Genomic DNA, 22,592 nt, shown 5'->3' with positions numbered 1-22,592 from the left:
GTAGGGGGTAAACAACTGCCTTCTGACTGGATCTGAGGCCTGTTTCACACCAGGGAATACACACCTGGTATTGTAAGCCAAGTCAAAACTCTATGGCTAGGGAGGTCATAGGCCGTAGGAGAGGAAACTACTACTGATGTTTGTTTGGCTAAATGGACACATTGTCAAGCTGCCTTCTAAGTATTCATGTTTATATCATAGATAAGCGCTGTTGTCAGACTTGGACAGAGATGTTCCTTATTTTTCAGTGGATAAAGGTTAATGCAGAGACTAAGTTAGACTAGACTTAGTTCAAGGTGCTGAGAATAAGTGACTTTTGAGTGCTTAGCTGTAAGTGGACATCTATATCTCCCCTCCAAGGCACAGCTCTTCTGTCATAAGAGGGGGAAGAAAGAATGTAAAGCCTGGAGGATGGGGAGGAGTACTGTGAAACACCGCCATCTGTATACAACATGGCAATTGCAGGCATGAACGTGCAGCAGCACAAGGCCTGCACAAGACCAGCCTTTCAATGTTTCCATCATGGACAGGGGAGGGGCCTGTGAGGAACTACTGACAATTAAGTTGCTAATTGGTAACATTTTTTTCAATGGTATAGCCACTGAGTTCCCATGTAACCCTAACTAAACTCACTGTATTTTTAAAAAGTCATGGAGGTAGGAGGAGGACTAGGTGGGGGGGGGTAGAAAGGGTTCAGCGGGAGAGGGAAAGGGATAAGAGAGGGTAATGAGGGTGGATATAACCACAATACATTGTGTGTATGTAAAAAATTGTCAAAAATGCATTAGAACAAAGAGTGATTTGCATACTGTAGTGTGTTGAGCAGTGTTGCCATACAGAACCAAGAGCTCCATACAAATAGTTCTCACCTTTCCAGAAAACAAGCATCATCACATACTGAGCACCACTGGAAGGGAACTCACTGAGCCGCACCCACTAGCAGACCTGCAGCCTGCACTAGCTTGTATGAGCCCTGCAGCAACACTGCACATCTCTACCTCCCTTTGTAGATGAGGGCATCCTGGGAGGTGGCATATCTGCTCAGTCCCCTGCAGGCCTAAATAAGTCTGTCTGCCTCGCTGCAAATTGCATTCCTGGCCCATAAATCAGCTCTGAATCCTGAGCAGAGCAATGGAGTGCGTAACCTGGGCAGTGGGCTGACAAGAAATGGCTGTTCTAGAACTCTACTTGCCCAACCTTGGAAGCTGGCACCCCTGACTCCTGAGCTGTCTTCAGATCTCTGAAACGAAAAGGACCAGGAACCTAGCAGGAGCTTTGGCTGCTGGCTGGAAGGTTCTATGAGAGAAGTTGGGGAAGAGGAGTGGAGAACTTCACAGGTCCTGCCAGAAGGAAAGTTTTGTAGGACAGGGTCCTTGCTTGCGTATTTCACTGCTTTATCCACAATATCAAGAAGAGAACTCAGTATAAAACAGATGCTCAATAATTCACTCTTAAGTAGATGGTGGATGGGTAGATGGGTGGGTGGGAGAGTGGATGGATGGGTGGATAGATGGATGCATAGGGGCATGGATGGATGCATGGATGTGTGGGTAGATGGTGGATGGGTGAATGGATGTGTGGATGCACAGATGCATGGATGGGTGGATGGGTCAGTAGATGGATGTATGCATGGATGAGTGAGTAGATGGGTAGATGGATGTATACATGGATGGAAAGGGCACTTTCTTCAACACCCTTGGATCTTTGGAAAGTGTCTCTGTACAGGGTCAAGAAGAAGGTTGAGGAAGAACACCTGGCCAAGTCAGATCAGACACAGACACACAAGAGAGTCATGCTCTGTGAACTTCACCTCTACCAGGGTCTAGTAGAGCAGGAACTAGCTGAATGGGGAAAATCCTTGGCCTACCCAGATGATCTTTGGAATGGATAATGTAGGGCAGGTAATGACTTAAGTGTTGTCTCCCAATAAATGAGCTCAAATGGGACAAATCCAGGTACTCTACATATGTAAGCAATATAATGAGGTTAACGGCTGACTGCAGTGCCCATAAATACAGGCACCACCCAGGTGTGGAAGACCTAAGAGATTCCAGAAGAGCACAGATGGGAGTAAGTATGAGTACATATCAATACAGGACAACAGAGGCTGAGGATGTGTGCCCAATGTCACCTATTACACGGTGCCAAAAGTTGTAGAACCCCTAAACTGTTTCATACTAAGAAGTGTTCAGATGCTGAGCAGGACTAGGGGCAGAATGTAGGAGATCAAAGACTTTTAAAGAGGAAAATATGATCCCCAGTCTTACCCTTTTCCTGGGCATAGACCACCCAGTCTTTATTGCTTAACAACCCCATGAGAAGTATCTTCCTCAAAGTCTTCTACTTTGCTTGAAGTTGGTATGTCTTGCTGGGGTTTCAGTGCTATCGATGAGATGATGAGACGAGACAAGATGAGACTAGATGATAGGTAGGTAGGTAGGTAGGTAGGTAGGTAGATAGATAGATAGGTAGGTAGGTAGATGATAGATAGATAGATAGATAGATAGATAGATAGATAGATGATAGATAAATTGAATACCAACAGTCAAAGTTGGAGGGAGAGCAATTGTTAATAATGGCTCAGCAGGGGACAGTGAAGCCTCTTTAGATGTCACACTGTGGATGGACTAAACAGATGTGCACACATTAGGATGCTCCTCTGGAAGCTGGGGAGGAAGACAGGGAGGGATAGCAAGATGCACAGAACACAGATGCACTTATACAAGGTCATAGGCATTGTAGGTGGGTGGGCTATGGGATAGAAGGGTGCAGACATGATCTAACCTGAAGCTATTCCCTAAGGGCACATAAACTCCCATGCTGTGGGATGCATATCTGATTACACCGACATCTATGTGGTGTAACTGAAGTGGAGCCACTATGGATGGACACAGATGTGTGTGTGGTTCTCAGTGTCTTGTGTGTGGACCCAGCCTTCTGGGTATGCAGGATCAGACACAGGTGGACGCAGAATTCACCACTGATAGGAAAAATAATGCCAAAGAGCACTGCAACCCGACCAAGAACATATCCAGATACAAGACCCAGGAGAAGGAGGGAGGTACTTTCATCGGGGAACAATATGTATGGGAGGAAAGATCAGCTCTAATCGAGGACCCAGGGTGACCTAGAGGACTTAGGTCACCTGGTTTGAAGAGACAGAGATCACATAAGTATTTAACTTAGTGACTAAATTTCTTCATTTAATCAAAACATGGGATAAACTCTAGATGTTAGCCCTCCGGGGAGGGTGAAACCATCAGATCTGTGGGTTTTGAGGCCTCTCAAATGGACAGCTCATGGTAATGGGCCAGGCAGAGCCCCCAGCTTCCCAAGAACTTCCCTAAAGAATCAGAGCAAGAAGTAGGGCAAGTCCTCCCAGGACCTGGCAGGCCTCCTGGTCTCCTGCCTCTCACCACTCCCACCTCTCGAGCCAGAGGCAGCCTGCTCTTCCATTAAGTCATTCTATAAACAAAGGTGCGCCCAGTTGAAAGGCTCTCTCAGCCCTCTGCAGTTCCCTCTGTGGGCTAATACTAGGAGAACCAGGGTGAGATGAGGAAGGCACCGAGTGTACCTCAAGAAGCTTGCAGAAGACTGCATTGGCATGCCTGGGATGGTGCAGCCTGAGGCCTGGGTCCTTAGGCTTCCAAGGAAAATTGGTTGTACTAGGGATAGGATAGGGTAAAAGCTGAAAGGGTTGAAAGGGTTGGCTTAGTGGGGCCCGCAGTGGGTAACAAGCCCTTACAGAGCCCCCAGTTTTGAGAAGCCTGGGCAGGAGAGGGAGAGCCATAGGTGTGACCTGTTACTTTAAGGCTCCCTTGAAAAGCCTGGAGACCTGCACCTCTCTGCCAGGCCTGACCTAGCTAGTCCATCTTTTCATCAAGGCAGAGAGGGGCAGAGGCATCAGCTAGGCAGCTGCTACAGGATTCCAGGGACTAGAGACGGCAGGCCTTGGTGCAAAAAGTGACCATGGCTCACATGGTGAGGAGGGGAAGAAAGGCCGGCAGGCTTACTGCACTCTTGGGTAGAAGGATGGGCAGGGCAGGGCAGGACAGGGCAGGGCAGAGACATGCTGAGGCTTGCAGCCTGCTAGAGCAGGAAGGCCAGCTTCGGGAGTTCTTACCCCTTACCCCAGCTGTCCCTGTTCTAGCCAGTGGCTTTGCTCTGGTCCTATCCTGTGACTTCTCTTCCATCTGTTGTTCCCATGTTCCCACGGCCCCTCATTAACTCCCATCTGTCCTGGTCCTCTAACATGTACCTTCTGCCCCAGTGCCACAGAATTCCGTAGCCTGCCCTCAGTTCTCACCCTGCCTGGCTCCCCTGCCGCCAGGCACCATCTTGGCCCATCTGGAAGGAATAATGGGTTTTCTAATTCCCTTCCTGGCTTTGTCACTCTGTCTCATGTACTGTCTGTCCTTGGACGCTCTGCCAGTCCATTCAGTTTTCTTGTTCCCTAAAGTTCTGACCTTTGGCTTGGTCCTCTGTCTCCCAACTCATATCACTTCAGTATGTCCCATTACTGGATATATGACAAAGGTCTGCTGATGTTTGGGCTGAACAATGAGGCATAACTAAGTAGTGTGTGACCTTGTAGAAGGCTGCTCAGCCCTCTTTGTATCTGTTACAGCGAGTACATTAATTAAGCAAGAACATTGGATCTCCCATTGAGATGCAAATAGCAAAATCAGGGTGTCTAATAGTTTGGCTTCTCTGGGCCACACTGGATGAAGAAGAATTGTCTTGAGCCACATATTAAATCCAGGAGTGACCAACCCCTGCCTTTCAGGTTGCAAGAACACACATATGTTTATTTTGTGTGATATTGTGATATAATAGTATTATCTAGCTTGAGAATTATATAATTACTGTTAAACAAAATATCCTCATGTTTTAAGCAGGTTCACAATTTCGTGTTGTGCTGGATTCACAGATATTCTGGGGTACATGCAGCCCACAGGCCATAGATTGGATATCCCAAATAAAACAGTAATTATTCATCAGGTCTTTGGTTCCCAAACTCTGTAGCAAAGCACTTGGTGACACCAGAATGAACAGGATATTTTAAATTTTCCAGAGGAAACAAAGTGATATCTATCAGACACCTTAAAAACTTCTATGATTGTTTGGACTTATCTGCCCAGGAAACGGAGCTAGAGACATTTTTTCCGATCTGAGAGCACTGTGGAAAAGTTCTGTAGACACTAAGGGTGCTATACATCTCTAAAGTTTGAGAACCTCTTTGTTAGGCTCTGGGCTCAAAGCCAAGGACCCGTATCACTCCCTTCTGTGCATGTGCTCCCCTCATCAAATCAACTAAAAGCCACAGCCCTAATGTTGGACTCTAGTAGGACCCAATAACTGTTGAACAAATGAAATAATTAAATGAAATGAATGGAGCAGTTGTGCAAATGTAGCATGTTACCACACATTTGCGCCACTAAACTTATGGCCATTATGTCCCTGGTCTGAACAGTCTAACATAGTGAGAAGGCAGCTTGCCCCAGCCCTTTCAAAACATTCTCTATGATGCTTAGTTTTAAATCGTCAACGTGACAAAACTTAGAATCATCTGGGAAGGGAATCTTAATTGAGGAACTGTCTAGATGAAATTGGTATGTCTATGGGGGATTGTCTTGATTGTTCATTGATATGGGAAGACCCAGGCCACTGTGGGTGGTGCCATTCCCTAGACAGAGGGTCCTGAACCATGTGAGAGGAGAAAGCTGGCTGAGAACAAGCTGGCAAGCAGACTGCATGCCCTTATTTATCTGCTTTTGACTGTGGATGTGATGTGACTAGCTGCTTTGAGCTCCTGCCACTGTGAATTCTTCACGATGATGGACTGCAACCTAGATTTGTAAGCAGAATAATCCCTTTTCTCCCCTTTGTTTTTTGTCTGGGTATTTTATCACAGCAACAGACACTAGAATATTCTCCAACCGAGTCTCGTACACATTTTCTGTAAGCTCTGATCTGTGTAATAATCAACATAAACAGACCAGAGCATGAAGTTCTTCCTCTCACACCCTCTACATGCGGGGAGAAAGAAAACAAAAACTAGCCTGGAAACTTACTCGTGGAGTCCTCTTCCTTGGAAATGTGAGATTGAGATAGTTATTGGAAAGGGATGATTTGCCTAAGCCAAGGTCAGCATTTTCACCGTGGTTTTTACGCCAGGAATCTGTTGGGAAATAAAAGTACCATTGACATTTAGCTCCTGAGCACAGGAAGTGCTGTCATAACCACAGGGTGTCATTGTATCTGGGCCCTTCTAGAACAATTCCTTCACCCTGGACTTGATAAAGCTTTAAACGGCTGCTGTGTCTCTAGGAGGATGGGCACCCTGTGTGGCCTCTGAGTTGAAAGGACAGTATCTGGCAGTTGCAGAGTAGACAGCACCAGTGTGAGGACCAGTTAGACTTGGGTTGGAGGACAGAGATGGCACTGGGGGTGGGGCAAAGCCTCCCATGTTGCTTACCCATGGGCTTCAGTGGGGTGCCCCGGAAGAGCTCATAGAACTTGGAGAGGTACATGACCATGCTGAGCTTGTCGGGCTCTTGGGCTGACGCCATCTCTTTTCCAGTGGTCACAGGTGGGATCCCAAACTCACGCTCTGCCACATCAAATGCCAGCTGGTTGTTCTCCACAGTGTCGTCTTCATTCAGTGAGTCAAAGTTGCTGGAAGGTCAATACCAGGCAAAGTTCAGAGCCAGATGGGATGAACTGAGTTCATAAGAAATTCTGTGGGCTGATGCTTTGCCAGCCCCACCAAGCCCAACCTCAATCCCAGGAACATCCCTCTTTGGGAAATGCAAGAGCTACTTTGATTATTTTTCTTCTTAATTGCAGTAACAGTACGAACATCTCTCAAAGCAATCAAATTATATGTATCATGTAGAGATGAGACCCATCTCCCTCTTATGGCTAGATGACCTTGGTAGGTTTCTATCAGCCTTTTATGGATTTATACATGGTGGGAGGCTGTGCTTCTCTTGATGTCAATAGGTATTGCTCTTTGGACATCAAACATGGTATCTACAATGTCCTCTCACCTTTCTATTGACCTTCCCATATTTCCTACATATAGAGATGAGTCCAGAGCTCAGAGAAGCGAAGTAACCACTCAATGGTAGCCAGTTGATAGGTCTGGGTGCCAAATGGACTTCTTTTGGCTGAGCTAAGTCTTGCCCTCACTTCCTCTCCTGAGGGTAGGATTCTAAGGTTGTATGCTCAAATTCCAACATATGGTGGCTAGGGTGGGGGACAAGTGGTGAGCATGCAAACCAGTGAGTCTAGGGACACAGATTAAACTCACTGTTACCCAAGCAGTCAGTGCAGAAGGAAAAGCAAATTTAGGAGCAACTCAAAGAAAAGCTTGCAGAGAGAAATATTGAGCCAGAGGGCAGTCATCAACTAGCAGAGGCTGGGGTCCCTTATGTCCAGGGCCCAGCCTGTGTTTCATACTCACATCAGCTCTGGTCGGAAGTGGTGAATGATGGCACACAGGGCCAGGCCACTGCGCCAGGATGTGGTCAGGTCAGTGACGTTGACGTGTTGGTAGCCCTCGGTCTGCTGCTGGCACCAGGTTAAGAGCTTGTTAGGCCGGATGTCTGACTCTGCAGGGAGGAGACAGGCAGTGAAACTCTGCAGGAATTTTGAGCCTAAGTGTCCCCTTTCACTGCCAGCAGGGCTGGGACCAGGGAAGAGTGGATGGGCACTGCTGGGGACTGATCACCAGCATAGCTGGAGGGCAGGATGCTGGGATAGGAGGCACACTGTCTAACAGTACCTTCCCTAGGGTCCACTATGGCCAGGTCCAGGGTTGGAGGCTAGGAGCACAGACCCTGCGTCTATTAGTGACAGGAACATAGTGCTGTAGTGGAGGAAGGAGCTTGTGAACAGGGCTGCCCCACACTGGCCTGAGGAGGCAGTGTCTGGGGAGGTGTATTTGAACTAACTATTGAAGAACGACTAGGAATTCATCAGACAGAAGGTATTCCAGGAAAGAGGATGATTTGAAGGCAGGAATGTGGACAACTTGCCATGTTTGTGTAACAGTAAAACAATTTACTACAGTAAACAGTGTTTTACAGCAGCTGGGCATGTGACTCATGTGAGGAAGAGAGGAGGCTAGTCAGAGTGTCACCAGGCAGGAGAGGGGCCTGAGGGAGGCTGGCTGCTGGAGGGTTACTCACTCCAGGGAACCATTCTTCCCCTGTCACTGAACACTCACTCTGTGCCTAGTGCTGTGTCAGGCCCAAGAAGATCAAAAGAAGAGTGAAATGTGGGGGATTTGTTATCTAGTTGGGGAGACAGGACAGTAATATTCAAAATAAAAGGAAAGTACAAACCAGCCCTGTGAAGCCATTCCACAGGTGAGTTTCCTGCCAACATCGCATAGTTTTTGGCAGAGCCAGGATGACCACTGGACTTATGTCATTAAGGTCACCGAGTAGCCCTCAGCCCCTGCACAGTCTCTCCCAGAGTCCCAGAAGAGCCGCTTACCTCGCCTGGAGAGACCGACGGATCTCCTCAATGAGCCCCATCTCTCGAGAGGGACATGGTCCAGCTCCTTGGTAATGTACAAATGCTTCACCTGTAAGCAGGAGATGCCACACAGTTGTGTACAGGTTTCCTAGATCCTGGCTTCGGGCCGCTTTGCAACATCTACCCTGCCTACTGCCTGCCACTGCTGACCTTGAGGGTTGGCTGGTATAATCTCCAATAGTACAACCAGGCAACCGGGTCAGAAACAACAGCCCTCAAGTGTCTACCCAGATGTGGGAGAAGTGACGGTAACTACGTACTTGGTTAATAAGAAACCCCTGTTATTCTCCGCTCTACTGACTGGAAAGGGTGGAGGGGATGTTGGGCAGCTAGAATCCCTGGCAGAAATGCTGGTGTCCAGGTCCAGGCCCAAGTGTGGTAAGGAAGAGAGATATCTAGGTAAGTGGATTATTTGCTGGAAAGAAGGTCAGTGTTGCATATGCACATGACAAATTAACACATGCAAACAGATGTTCAGATGGGAAGACCAGTCATACATACAAATACCATATGTGTTCTGGTTCCCTTCTATGGGTTGGAAAGAATGCTCTCTATTGTACTCCTGACTCTCCTGAGGAAAAGAATTGATCCCACCCGACCACCATGAGTTGGTGGCCCAGCTCCAGGAGTGTAGAGATTTTTTGAGATCATTCCCTTCCCTCAGCTCAGTGCAGGGATTTAAGACAGACTTGGGAATGGGCTCACCTGGTGAGGCCTGACACAGTGTGAGTTGAGGTTTGGATATCGTGTCCCAGGGTCCAATGTGTACTGTTCAAAGTTCTTGTTGATGTTTTCTGGGGTTGTCTGAGGTAACAGCCGGTATAGACTTTCTCTGCAGAGAGGCAAAGCCCAGAGGTCAGAGGTCATTTTTGCCACCTTAGGGCCCTTGTTCCCACCCTCCCCTCCTCTCTGGTCTCCAGGCCTTCTAGGCATGTTTTTACAATCCTCCCCTATATGCCTGACACAATCTTGGGAGCTGCAAAATTTGGGGAGGGACCAAAAGGGGAAGAGAAGAGTGTCTGGGTAGAGGGGGACATGGCCTTCCCTGGGCAGGAGGCAGGAATGCAGGGCTGGCATCTCAGTATCCAGTGATTCAGCTAAAACTATCACCCAGCCACGCTGCTTCCTGTGGCCTGCCCCCTGTGCCATAAGGGTCCACACCCAAGCCCATTAGAAGCCTGTCTTCCCCAATCATGATGAGTCTCCCAGCCTGCCATCTGTCATGGCCATGTGACCAACAGAAAGGTTCTTGAGAAGAAGTCTAGGATCTCAACTATAGGAGAGACTGGGCAGGTCATAGAACTGTATTCAGAACAGAACACAGAAATGTCCTTAAAGACTCCCTTAAATAAACCTCTGTGGGTCTTGGCTACATGTACAATGTCAGGGAGCCCCAATTTAGGACTAGCCTATGAAGATATTTCTCTGACAACCAGGACCCAAGACCTTGGGCACCAGAGAAGGTCATTGATGGAGATGGCTCATGATATAGGGCGTGTCCTGGGGGACCCTGGAATCATACCAGGCCACATGTGAAAAGACAGGTCAGTATAATTCAGAGGTTATAGGGCAGCCAGCCTGGCCCTGTTCCTGCCTGAGCCTTCTACCCAGCCGCCCCCAGCTAGAAATTCACCGTTCAGCCAGAAGCTCCAGGGGCGGGGTGCCCTGGTCCCAGCTCTTCACCATCCAGGCAGTGTCGAAGGCTGCGAGGAAGCCGCGGGCACAGCCTGTGCCCATGGGCCAAAATGGCTACAAAAGAACACATGCAAAATTCCTGTTGATGCCTAGCCAGCTTTCCCAGTTCACCTAGCATTCTCTGGTTACCATCTCTGAACCGGGCAAGGATGGATGGAGAGGGGACCTGCTGTCCACAGCTCACCACAATCATGGGCAGTTGTAGTGCCAATGTAAAGGGTATGATGGCCTCCTTGCAGCAGAGCTGCCTGAGGGCCCTGAGAGACCAGAACTGAGCCAGAGAGAATGCTTCCTGGAAGAGTTGCCACTATGCTAATTTTAGAGCATAGACAGAATTCTTCCATTTGAGAAGATCAGGGGTAAAAGCTCAGTGGCTAGAAAATGCTGAAGCCTTCTAGCACAGGAAGAGCTTGAGGAAGAGAAGGTTGGGAGGTGGACTGGGACAGAGGTGGGGTGAATGCCCGATACTCGACCAAGAAGCCAGTGATAGTCCACAATATGGTGAGCAAGGACCAGTATGGCCAAGCAGAAGGCAACCAGCTTGCTCCAAGGCTGGGTTTGCAATCTGTGATGAATACACAGACACCAGCAATGCTCACACTGAGATTAGATGCTATCCCTTCTGAGAGGGAGGCCATGGCAGCAGTGATGGACTTTGTAACTCTCCTCTCCCTGTAGTGTCTCTTATACCTTTAAAGATCTCTCCACTGAAAGGCCACCCACATACATGGGTGACAGATCCCAGCCCAGCCTAGGGTCTGTATGTTCTGAGGAGGATAGTCTTGGGCTCCAGAGCTGGGCTGATTTATTTTGTACTCCAACCAAGAAGCAGCCCAGAAGATGCTGGAGATGGGAGAAAAAGTTCCCACCTACAGGCAGGCTGACAGGCGCCTCTGAATTCAGCAAAAGGGCAGGCTCCAGGGCCAGGGTGGTCTTGGCAGAGGTCTGCCCACTGGCTGAGTGCCCACCCTTCTCGGGGTTGTTGGCAACAGGGGCTAACAGTCCAAGCACAGATGCATAGATCTGAGTCATAGCATGAATGCAGGGCTCCAAGTACAGGCAATACCTCAAGCAGGCTGTCGCCCACAAGGGCCACGAGCAGCTGGTGTGCCTGGCGCTCCCGCACCAGGGCTGCGTTCTCTGAGGCATACATGGAGGTGAAGTCGAACATGGCCACATCAGGCTGCCCATAGTGGTTTATGGCAAAGTCCAAGGATGGCAGCTGGTAATCGGTGGCAAAGTCGGCAGCTTCACGGGCATAGGAGAGAAGGTTGTCCTGGTTCACGTTCTCTGCACACAGCAGCATCTCTGTATCGATGCAGTCCTAGGGAAGATCAAAACATGACTGACAAGTTTCTTTCAAAGGGCTGGACTCAGACCCCTGGTAGGCAAAAGTCCACAGTATGTGAGTCTTTACAGGAGGTTAATGAAAATGGAAATAGAGGGGCAGGGGACATCTCTCAGTCTGTAAAGCTCTTCTTTACAAGCCTGAGGACCTGAGTTTAGTCCCCAGAACACACACAAAGAACCAGGTATAATAATCCCAGTCCTGGGAAGGTAGAGACAGGTAGATCCCTGGGACTCCTTGACCAGCCAGCTTTGCCTAATTGGTGAACTCTGGACCAGCGAGAGACCTACTCTTAAAAAACAAGGTAGAGCCAGGCATGGTGGTGCATGCCTTTAATCCCAGCACGCAGGAGGCAAAGGCAGGCAGATCTCTGGGTCCAAGGCCATCCTAGTCTACATAGTGAGTTCCAGGTCAACATAATGACACATGTCTCAAAAAAGCAAAACAAAACAAAACAAAAAACCCAAACCAAACCAAACCAACCAAACAAACAAGGTAGACAACTTCTAGGAATGACACCAGAGGTTGACCTCTGACCTCAACACAGGTACACATATGCATACACATATGCTGGGGCACCCCCCCCCCCAGAAATAGCAAACCAGGGCCAAGGAAATAAAGCACATGGGCCAGCCGTGAGGGTTAGCATAGTTGTGCTTAAGGCATTCAATTTGGCTTTGGGCTTCCTGGCACCCAAGGCAAAGGGGAAATGCGATATGGACTTTCCTTATCAGAAAGAATGAAGGCCAGAAATTCCTCAGGGGAGGCGAACTCTCCTGGCACCCAGTGCTAAAAGATTTATCTCAGTAGGAATTTTGACAGAAAACATTGGGAATTATAAGCAGCATGCTTGATAACAGCCTCCAGGTAAATAAGGAGCACATTTAAGAGATAGATGAACAAGTCAGTAAGTGTGATTTAATCATGGATGGAGTTAAGATACCAGGGGCCCAGACAGGCTGTGGTTAGCTGTCAAATGAGATCAGGAGAAAATAAGCATGCCACGGAACTCTCCAGCTTCCCTTCTAGACTCTGGGGGCGCTGCTCACAGCTTGGCTGGGCCCTTAATGTGCTCAGTGTTCTACTTTCCCACAGGGTGGAAACCCGTGGCACTGCATAAACAGGGATGGAGATGCATGCTTGCAATCCCAGCACTCGGGGGGGGGGGGCAAGACTAAAGAATCAGAAGTTCTAGGTCATCCTAAGCTACATGGTGAATTCAAGCCTGGGATACAAACGGTCCACCCAAAGTACACATACAAGTGAGTGAGGTGGACTAATGTGTTAAAGTTGAACACAGGCTTTTGGGCCAATAGGTGAAATGTACCAAATTTTACCTCAGCTGGCCGCTCTCTAAAAATGTGGTCAAGTTTTCTAGCATGGATCTGAGCCTCCATTTTCTCATTTGTAAACTCATAATAACCAAATCTGTTTGTTGGAGTCTCCTGAAGATAGAAACTGTACACTCGGACTATCTACCCCATGTCATGCCTGGCACATGGGGAGTGCTCAGAGGATAAGACTGCCTGCCCCCACTAATTCACAATGCCATACCTGGTGGCATTTGGTGAGGTGATAATTAGATCCATCCAACACACTAGCAGTATACTCAGAGTGGTCTCCTGTCTACATTTTCTGGGAAGCCATGATCTTAAATACCCAGCAGGGAAAATTCTAATATTTCCCTCCAGTCTGCAGGCAGATTGGCCTAAGAGCCTGGTGTCCGTATAGGGTCCCTGGTAGTGACACTTATTCCTATAGTCACATGGTCCCTGGCATCCTTTGAAGGGGTAGAGATGAGGTGGGGGTGGGGGCTGACTGGAGGGGTTCTCATACATTCTTCCTCTCTAAGACAGAATCCCTTCCCATGGTGAACCAGGTGAGAGGTGAATATGGCCACTATACTTCAAACACATGGCCAGGGCCGACACCCTAGCTGGAGTGTGTGGACCGCTAGGCAGAACATGGAGGAGAGCCCAGGTGGCCAGGGTGGCTGTGGGGGTCCCAGGTGAGTGATGCATGATGGGAAATGGCAGAACTACTGGGGAAATTGGAACAAGAAGAGGAGAAGAAAGTAGAGGGAAAAGACAGGAAGCAGGATTCCATGCAAAGCCACAAGCCTGGGGAAGGAGCTCTGAGTAGATACAAGTGATGCTGGAGGATGACTTTGGGCTCCATTCTCCATAGGCCTATGGTGCTGATGAGAGAGACTGGATTCTGTACAGACGGGACAGCAAACAGGGAAGCAGCAAGAAGGGTGGAAGCAAGCAGTGAAGGGTGGAGATTACGTAGGAGGAACAGGAGTAATACATACTTAGATAGAAGAGGCTGTGCCTAATGCTCTCCCCTAAGCCTCTGATGAGGGTGGATGAGCACCGACAGCATCAGAGAGGTAGATCCATGCCTGGCAGCTAAGCTCCCCCCTCCAACATGGTAAGAACAGTCTACAAAGATCAGGAGTCCTAGCCTGCATGAGCGTGGGCCAGCAGGGCCCTCTGCATAGGGAAAGGGAAGCTGGACACAGGTGGGAGCCCAAGGCCTGGTTTCTTGAGAAGAAACTACTCTCCTTGTGGGAGGCACCAAAAGAGTCAGCAAGAACAGATGGGTAAGCCAGCAAGGGAGCCCTATTACCCACAGGTCTGCCATCCAACAACTGTGTGCTCAGCACCTTTGCTTCCTATAGGAAAATGTGACTTGTTTAGGGAGAGGGCTTGTCAGTCTACTGGGAGCAGAAGGAGAGTATGAACCAAGTATCTCAGGGGGTGGTGTGCCAGGCAAACTCTGTGGGGTGTGGTTGGACCCTGGATGCCCAGGCCACAGCTCCTGACACACACACAGATGGCCAGTTCTCTGAGGTTGACTCTGTGGCCTCCGCTTTCTAAGAGCACCAGTCCCACTCCTTGAGGCCCTCGCCAGCTTAGGAGGAGTTTCTGGAGGCCTTTGAGAAGTAAAGGCCTTGGTAAGGACAACAGGGGCCTGGGACCCATCCCAGCTCCTCCTCAGTCACCTCCCCCACCTGTGCCATGATACAGAGCCTGAGATAGGAAGGTGGAGGGTCTGTGACAACTGTCAAGGAATCAAGCCACCAAAAGCAATACGTCATTATTTGTATAAATGTTCTGGGATATTTGAAGGGGACTTTAGCATCCCAGGAAGTTGAGGCACTCTGGACCACAAAACCCAAGTTACACTTTGACGACTGCACAGGCCCTCTTTTGCAAAGGTGCCCACTGTACCTGCTTCCCTGTGCCCGAATGGTCCTGAACTGTGTACACAGTCAGCTGCAGACTAAGGAAGCCACCTCAGAGGAGAAGGAGACACCACATTCCTAGACTGACCCAGCCAGCAGTGGTTCAGTAGATGTGGGAGGGCTAGTGCCCTCAGCTTCACCTGGTTCTACCTCATGCTTCTAGCACTGGCTCCAGGCAAGGTGGAGAGGCCCAGAGGAAGCTTGGGTTATTCATACTTCCAGGCCAGCTGCCAGCACAAGCTGGAGAGAAGAAAGGCACATTCCTCTCCAACAAGCAGCACAGGGCATTGTCCTGGTCCCAGCAGGCACCTGGAGGCCCACTGATCTGGGGCTGGAGGATACTTATTTTGCAGTGGTGACCACAGGGGCTCTGGAAGGATGAGGCCAGACCAGAGGAGCTCCCGACCTGGGAGCTTCTTGCCTAATTTTGTCTTCTCTCTCTCTCGCTCTCAGATTTAATTTTATTTTTTATTTATGTGTATAAGTGTATGTCTATATAGATACCAGTGGCAGTCAGAAGAGTCAGATCCATTGGAACTGAGTTATATAGGCAGTTGTGTGCTGCCCTATGCGGGTGCTGGAACTGAACTTGGGCCTTCTGGAAGAGCAGGAAGTGCTCCTAACCACCCAGCCATCTCATTCTAGCCCAACCTTGTCCTTTCTTTATATTTGACGATGCATGCCGGGCCTGGGGTGCATGTTTGTAATCCCAGCACTTGGGAGGCTGAGGCAGGAGAATGGAGTTTGAGGAAAGCCTTGTCTCAAAACAAAATAAATAAAACTATGCAAAGCAACAAAGAGAACTAAGATGCCGACAGAACAAAGTGTCCAAACAAGGCTGAGTAGTTATGGAATCTGCAAACCGCTGTCTACTAGGTATTGTGCTGAATACAGTGTGTATTTGTGTGTGTATGTGTGTGTATTTATATACATGTGTGTACATGAACTTCTTGTACCCCACACACATTTGATTGCCAAGAACCCTTTTTAGACAGAAATTATTTCTATTCTGCAGTCAAAATCAGCTTCTTGTTCACCATCTTGAGTTAGTACATGGCAGAGACAACCTTCCGTCATCTTTCTGACAGCATGAGATTCAGAAGTAGTGGCCCCTCTATGTTCTACCAGGACAGGGAGCCCCTATCTCCAAGTGACATGTGATATCCCAGGGAAGGAGTAGAGTTGAGTGAGTGAGACTTGGGGAGGGTAAGGAGCTGGCCAATCATATTCAAGCATTGCCATGTGTGTGGACACTGGCTCCTTCATCCAGCAATCACATAATGCCAAGGGCAAGGAGGGTGGTGAGTGGGTGGCTCCTTGTCCCCCTTCCTCCCCTTGGTGGGTTTCTAACAGTACAGTATCTTCTCCTGCACCTGCTGATGCTGCCAGGCCAGGTTGGGCAGGGAAGGACAGTTGGGAAATCACAGCCAGAAGGTACGTACATTAATGATGACGCCTTTGTCCAGCAGGCTCTGCTTCTTGGCCGTCATGACAAAGTAGTGGGTGGAGTCCTTATAGTAAACGATGTTCTCCAAATCGATCCCTAGGAACAAGAAGCATCCAGACTCAGTTTACCAAACCATACCTTGCTTCTTTCTAGGTCTCATCATGTATATGAAGAATATTCATGCAAGATAAATGGCAAAGACATAGCAGGCTGGGGATGACAGAACAGGGGCCAGAAGTTACGCAGGCCAGAGCAGCTAGCTTTCATAATTGCACAAAGACATGTTCAAAAACCAATTTACAGCCACCACAGGTGTCCAGTATTTCCAAGTTAGAGCTAGGGAAGAAGTGGGAAATGCTGGCCAGGGCCATGGATGCTAAGCAATGACATAGTTGAATTTGATCCCAACATTCTGCAGCTCAAAGTCTCATCCACTGGGAGCTGCACAGAGCTCTGGGAATTCTCCAGAGACTATTCCCACCATGTAGTGGCTTGCATGAGAAAGCCCAGATGCAATGGTAGCAACAACTCAAGGGTGGAGGCCAAGACTGCATCTTGTTTGTAGAGTGTGTATATGTGTTCGAGTGTGTGTGTGTGTGTGTGTGTGTGTGTGTGTGTGTGTTGTGTGTGTAGAGTCACACACATGTTATCCTCAGGTGCTGCCCATCTCCTTTGAGACAAGTCTATCATTAGCCTGAAGCTCACCAATTAGGCCAGACTACTGGCCAGTGAGCCCCAGGGATCCCACGATCTCCCTAGAGCTGGGATTACAAGCACACGCCACCATGCCTGGCATATTTATGTGGATTCTTGGGACTGAACTCAGGTCCTCAACTGAGTCATCTCCCCAGCCTTAGACTCCATCTTTTGACCTTTCCACCAATTGCAAATTGTTCACTTGTTAGCTTTCTTCATTTAAAGTTGTGCTTTGAGATGAGAACTTGGCTCTGTTCTCAAAGGGGTGCAGTGAGCCTCAGCCAGAACCACTGGCTTCATCTGAGAACTTAATACAAGAGCAAATCAGCAGGGGGACACTTGACCTGCTGAAGCAGAAACTCCGGGGGCAGGGCCAGCACCCAAAGTCCTAACAAGCTCCCTGGGTGACTCTAATGGTCATTGGAGTTCACCAACCTCAGGCTTAGCTTCTATGAAGGGAAAATAACAGGTACACAGTGACCCAAAAGCACCCCACACAAGGCGTGCTGGGTAACCATAGCAACACCCTTATTATTACAGTAAAATAGGAAACATCCATCAATGCAGAGGGCCCCCAGGAGAATCAAAGGAAATTTATGGCTCTTTCTAGGGGGGGGGGTACTTTGCCCTGGAACAATAACCAAGGGTAACAACTGGGGTCAAATTTAAAGGAAGCTCATCAAAACCTTTGGAAAAACATACTCAGTGTTCTGTCGTAACTCATATCTGGTAGTTTCTGTATTTATTTTCCTAGCTTCTGAAGGGAAGGAAAGGTTAGAGAATTAACCATTGCATCATTCAAAGGATATAATGCAGGAGAAGGAAATATGAAAACTCATAGCAAAGTGATGGGACTGCAGAGAAACTCAAAGGGTCATAAGGTGGTAAGCAACCAGCAGGAGGATAAACCTAGCTCAGCAACTTATTCCATTCCTAGAAAAAGAGCATATGGGAATGATCCCATGGAAAGTTTTATCTGTCACAGTAAGTTCAGGCGAGGTCTAGATCAGAAGCCAGGGATCTGAATAAAAGGCCAGACAGTAAACATGTGTGACTTTGGGGTCAGCAGTCTCTGTTACAAACATTCATGGGAGAACCAGAACCAGTCATAGAGAGCAGCTCAAAAGAATGACCAGAGCTGTGCTATGTTGCCACAGCCTTTGCTACAGACATTGAAACCTGAATGTCCCATCGTCTCTATGCATCACAAAACACTATCCTTTAAGCTTGGTGTGGTGGCACCACTTTTAATCCCAGCACTTGGGCTGTAGAGGTGGGTGGATCTCTCTGAGATTGATGTCAGCCTGGTCTATATAATGAGTTCCAGGTCAACTGGGGCTATAGGGAGGCCTTGTCTCGATATATCACAGTGAAAGATTTATCGTCCTCTTTTTTTTTTTAAAAAAAAAAAAAAAAAAAAAAAAAAAAAAAAAAAAAAAAAAACCAAACAGCTAAATAAACACTAACACTATCCTTAAGACTTTTTGGCCCTCTGAACATAGAAAACCATTTGCCTCTCAAATGAAAACACAGCAGCAAGAGTTTGCTGGTCTCCTGGCTTGAATGCGGAGAGAGTCCTTAGCGCACCAATTTGACCATCAGGACTGTATTTAAAATGTGATGTTGAATGAGAAAATCGAGAAAATTGAGAAATGTGGGCAATCTTTAAAATGTGCTAGGAAGAAAATCCGGAGAGACTTGGATGCTCTGGTTAGAACTGGAGCCACATGAAATGAGTGTGCAAGTGGAAATTTACAGGAAGTGTTAATATACCAGTGAAGACCGGATTATCAGAGAGACAGATGGCTTGTTTAGAGATTTTCTTTTCTCTCCTCACCTCTTTTACTTCCTTCCTTCCTTCCTCCTTTTTTTTATTTTGAGATAGGGTTTCCTATACTTGAGTCTAGCCTCAAATTCACTATGTAGCCAAAGTTAGCCTGAACACCCAATCAACCTTTCTCCACCTTCCAAGTTCTGGGATTATAAGCATGTACCACCATGCCCGGCTAGTACAGATATCTAATTTAACATTATTATTATACTACCTTTCCAAGGAATAATATACATTTTCGGTGAGGTTAAAAAGAAAGGAATTCACTTAATGGGAAGAGGTGACTCTCTCTCTGCCCTCACTCCACTTTGTTTTTGCCTCTATCCTTATTACTGCCTGACAAGCTGCTTGTTTGTTTATTGACTATCTAGCCACATAGAATATAACTTAACTCTCAGTTCGTTGATCTAGCTTATGCCCTAGACCCAGTATATGTATTCAAGAGTATCTGTGCCGAGCATAGTGGCACACGCCTTTGACCCCAGGAGGCAGAGGCAGGTGGATCTCTGTGAGCCAGCCTGGTCTATATAGTGAGTTCCAGGCCAGCTGGGGCTACAGGGAGACGCTGTCTCAAAAAAACTTTAAAAAAAAAAGTATCATTAAGCTAACAGTCAATACCTTCTGTCCTCTAGGCCCAGAGCCAGGTGACAACTGCTGCCAGAGAGGAGGTGTACTTGCTTGTGTCATAGGGAGAGGTAGCTGATGTGTCACAGGTTATTGCTGGCTCCTCAGAGTGCCCTCTGCATCTCATGCTGATCTTGGGTATAGCCAGCCCGACCACCCTACATTATAGTGCTCTATGTGTCCACTCTTGCTGGATAGGAACCTATTTTATGTGTTAACATTGACTCAGTACTCCAAAATATTGAGCATGCATAACATACAATGAATAACATCTAGAACGTTCTCTCAAGAATCCCTTGTGTCCTTGAAGGACTACTGTGCATTTACGGTCTTAAGAGAAATCTCTGCTCCCATACTTTCAGAGTAAATCTCTGGTCTCAGGAACCACCAGAAGCCAGTAGGCCCTCTGAGCGCCTTGGAAACTTGGAAAAGGGGCTGGAGAGATAGCTTAATCAGAAAAGCACTTGTTGTACAAGCACGAGGGCATGACTTTGATCCCCAAACCCCATGGGAGATTTGAAAAGCCAGGCATGGTAGCATGCACTGCAATCCCAGGGCTGGACAGGCAGAGACAGGTGGATCCCTGGGGTTTACTTGCCAGTCAACCATATCAGGGAGAGACCCCCATCTCATAAACAATGGTGGATCACATGTAAAGAATGATATTAGAGTTTATCCTCTGGCCTCCACACGTGTACACATATGCACACGCATGCACACACACAGAAACTGAGGACAAGGGTCTGGTTTAGAGGGGTGAGGGTCCCACCTGTTTCCTCTTTCAGGTCCTGAAAAAACTTCTGGTTGAAGATGAAGGCCACGCCGCTGATCTCCTCCACTTTGGCCTCGGCTGTGCTGTTCCTGTTTATGAAATTGGCGGTGATGGCGATGGCCAGCTTCCCTCGGAACTCCTTCCTCCTGAATCCTGTGGGAGGGAAAGAGCCAGTGGATCAGTCCTCTGGGTATGCTGCTAATGCTACTGAGAGAGCTCTTCTTAGTGCCAAGAACAGAGCAGGCAGAAGCGCCAGGCCTGTTCACAAGAGGCCTTTGAAGTCAGTGGGGCTCTGTCCTTTTTCACAGTGTAGGACCATATACACATGTATAGACAAGTGGCCGAAATCATCTGCTCTAGCAGGCAGTCACAGAGCTCCCCCTTCTGTGGAGGTTCTGGGTATGTCACCTAACACATTTACTTTATTTATATTGATTTGTTATTTTTATTTTATGTATATGAGTGTATTGCCTGAATGACTAAGTTCATTCATGTCAAGCAGAGGGTAGAAGAGGCCATTGGATTCCCCTGGAACTGGAGTTTATGGACAGTTGTTAGCCGCCATGAGGGTGCTGGAAATCAAACCTGGACCCTCTGCAAGAGCAGCCAGTGCTCTTAACCACTGAGCCATCTCTCCAGCCCCATCGCCTAACACATTTATGAAGCCCTTGGGCACTGAGAACTCATACAATTCAAATGACTTTGTTAGCATTTTTATGGTAGTTTTTCTCTTAAAATATTTTTTAAAGATTTAGTTATTTTTACTTTATGTGTATGAGTGTTTTCCCTGTATGTATGTAAGTGCACCAGGTATGTTCAGTACCCAAAGAGACCAGAAGAGAGTAATGGATCCCCTGGAACTGGAGGTCTAGGTGACTGTGAACCACCATGTGGCTGCTGGGAACTGAATCGGGGTCCTCTGCAAGAACATCCAGTGCTCTTAGCTGCTGAGTGATCTCTCTAGGCCCTGATTTTATTATTTATTTATATGTATGTGTATGTATGTCTGTTTGTGTTATATGCATGTGCGTGTGTGTGCCCTCAGAGGCCAGAAGAGGGTGTCAGACCCACTAGAGCTGGAGTTGCAAGTCACCTGAACTCTGATACCAGAAAGAGCAGCAAGTACTTTTAACAACCGAGTCATCTCTCTAGCTCCTTAATTTTATTTTAAAAATTGACTTATAGTAATTGTATGTATTTAGGATATACAATGCAATACTTGATATATGCATATTTTAAGCACTGATCAAATCAAGGTAATTAGTGTATTCATTAGGATAGCCATTATTCATCATTTCTTGGTAGTTCATTCTACACCCCTTCCTCCATCTATTGTTGATCACACTATTGTTGATCATGGCCACTCTACCCTACTACCACAGAGCCTCAGCACTTAGCCCAGACTTCTCCATTTTCAGTGGTTTATAGGATCACTTCTCCTGAATGCTGGTGACACGGTGGATCACAACAAGTGGCCTCATTTTCATAGAGCCCTTCTAACCCTCCTCTTCAAGCTTCTGATTTTCTGACCAGTTCTGAGTTCCCCTGTCCCAGACATGCTGTTAAATAAATTCAAACCATCCCTTGCTATGGTTTGGATGTGTCCCCTAACACATGCTGGAAATGTAATCCCCCAATTCACACACACACTAATGGTATGTGGAGATGGGGTCTTTGGGAGGTGGTTGGGTATTTTTCCTGAACCACCCAAAACAACTCCAGAAATCATATGAGAATCCACATTGGACAGCTTGAAAGCACCAGTCAGATCTGCAGCCTGTGACCCTTGGGAAGGGCAATCTCAGAAAGTAGAACTGTCCCTACTCCAAGAAATGCCCTAGGTACCATGTTTATAACTCATGAACTCAGAGAACACCACTAGTATAAATGTGGCCTGTCAGCTAGTCCATTTGAGGTCAAGGTGACCAACGCAGGTCCCGACAGTGGGTCAGGGGTTCTCTCACAGTCTAACTAGATCTCACTCTGAGAGACCTTGCTATGCTTCTAGCTACAGGACTCAGAGAAGTATGGCTTTATTGCTGGCAGTGCACCTAACTAACTGGCCAACACTGGGTGTGCTCAAGATTATGAAAAGAAAGGGGCTTCTCCTTTGGCTAGTAGTGTACTTGAACGTGAACGGAGGCAATTAAAAACATGAAATGTTTGTCTTACTTGAAGTGAGAAAAGGGTGCTCAGAATATTGGCTTACACACAGCAGGTGTTCAGTGAGCTCCTGTTGGCTTTTCCCACCACATCCTACCTTTCTAAAGCATCTTACAGATGATGCCTCTCCTAGTCCTAGCCTCAATGTCAAGAGGGCTCCTCTACCCAGAGAGAGAGAGAGAGAGAGAGAGAGAGAGAGAGAGAGAGAGAGAGACAGAG

The 22,592-nt window shown here is 47.6% G+C and overlaps 1 protein-coding gene across 10 annotated transcripts in view; it reads right to left on the bottom strand.

Moving 5' to 3' along the window:
* Mical2 (microtubule associated monooxygenase, calponin and LIM domain containing 2) overlaps positions 1-22,592 on the bottom strand; it is a 147,814-nt gene that overhangs the window by 30,675 nt on the left and 94,547 nt on the right. For all 10 annotated transcript variants that reach the window (XR_003847103.1, XM_008853491.2, XM_008853489.3 and 7 more), the window contains exons 7-15: positions 20,208-20,363; positions 16,283-16,383; positions 11,309-11,566; positions 10,181-10,296; positions 9,253-9,379; positions 8,506-8,596; positions 7,469-7,616; positions 6,479-6,678; positions 6,075-6,181 (exon numbers count right to left, since the gene is read on the bottom strand). Coding sequence is in view for 9 of the 10 variants with exons in the window: in XM_008853491.2 (XP_008851713.1) it covers positions 6,075-6,181; positions 6,479-6,678; positions 7,469-7,616; positions 8,506-8,596; positions 9,253-9,379; positions 10,181-10,296; positions 11,309-11,566; positions 16,283-16,383; positions 20,208-20,363 (1,304 nt within the window). In the remaining variant the exon portion in view is untranslated. The remainder of the gene's footprint in view (positions 1-6,074; positions 6,182-6,478; positions 6,679-7,468; positions 7,617-8,505; positions 8,597-9,252; positions 9,380-10,180; positions 10,297-11,308; positions 11,567-16,282; positions 16,384-20,207; positions 20,364-22,592) is intronic.

Source organism: Nannospalax galili, unplaced genomic scaffold (genome assembly GCF_000622305.1).
Source record: "Nannospalax galili isolate Female #2095 unplaced genomic scaffold, S.galili_v1.0 scaffold44, whole genome shotgun sequence".
Classification (NCBI taxonomy): Eukaryota; Metazoa; Chordata; class Mammalia; order Rodentia; family Spalacidae; genus Nannospalax; species Nannospalax galili.
The sequence above is the reverse complement of the archived record's forward strand: the minus strand, read 5'-3'. Positions and strand labels throughout refer to the sequence as shown.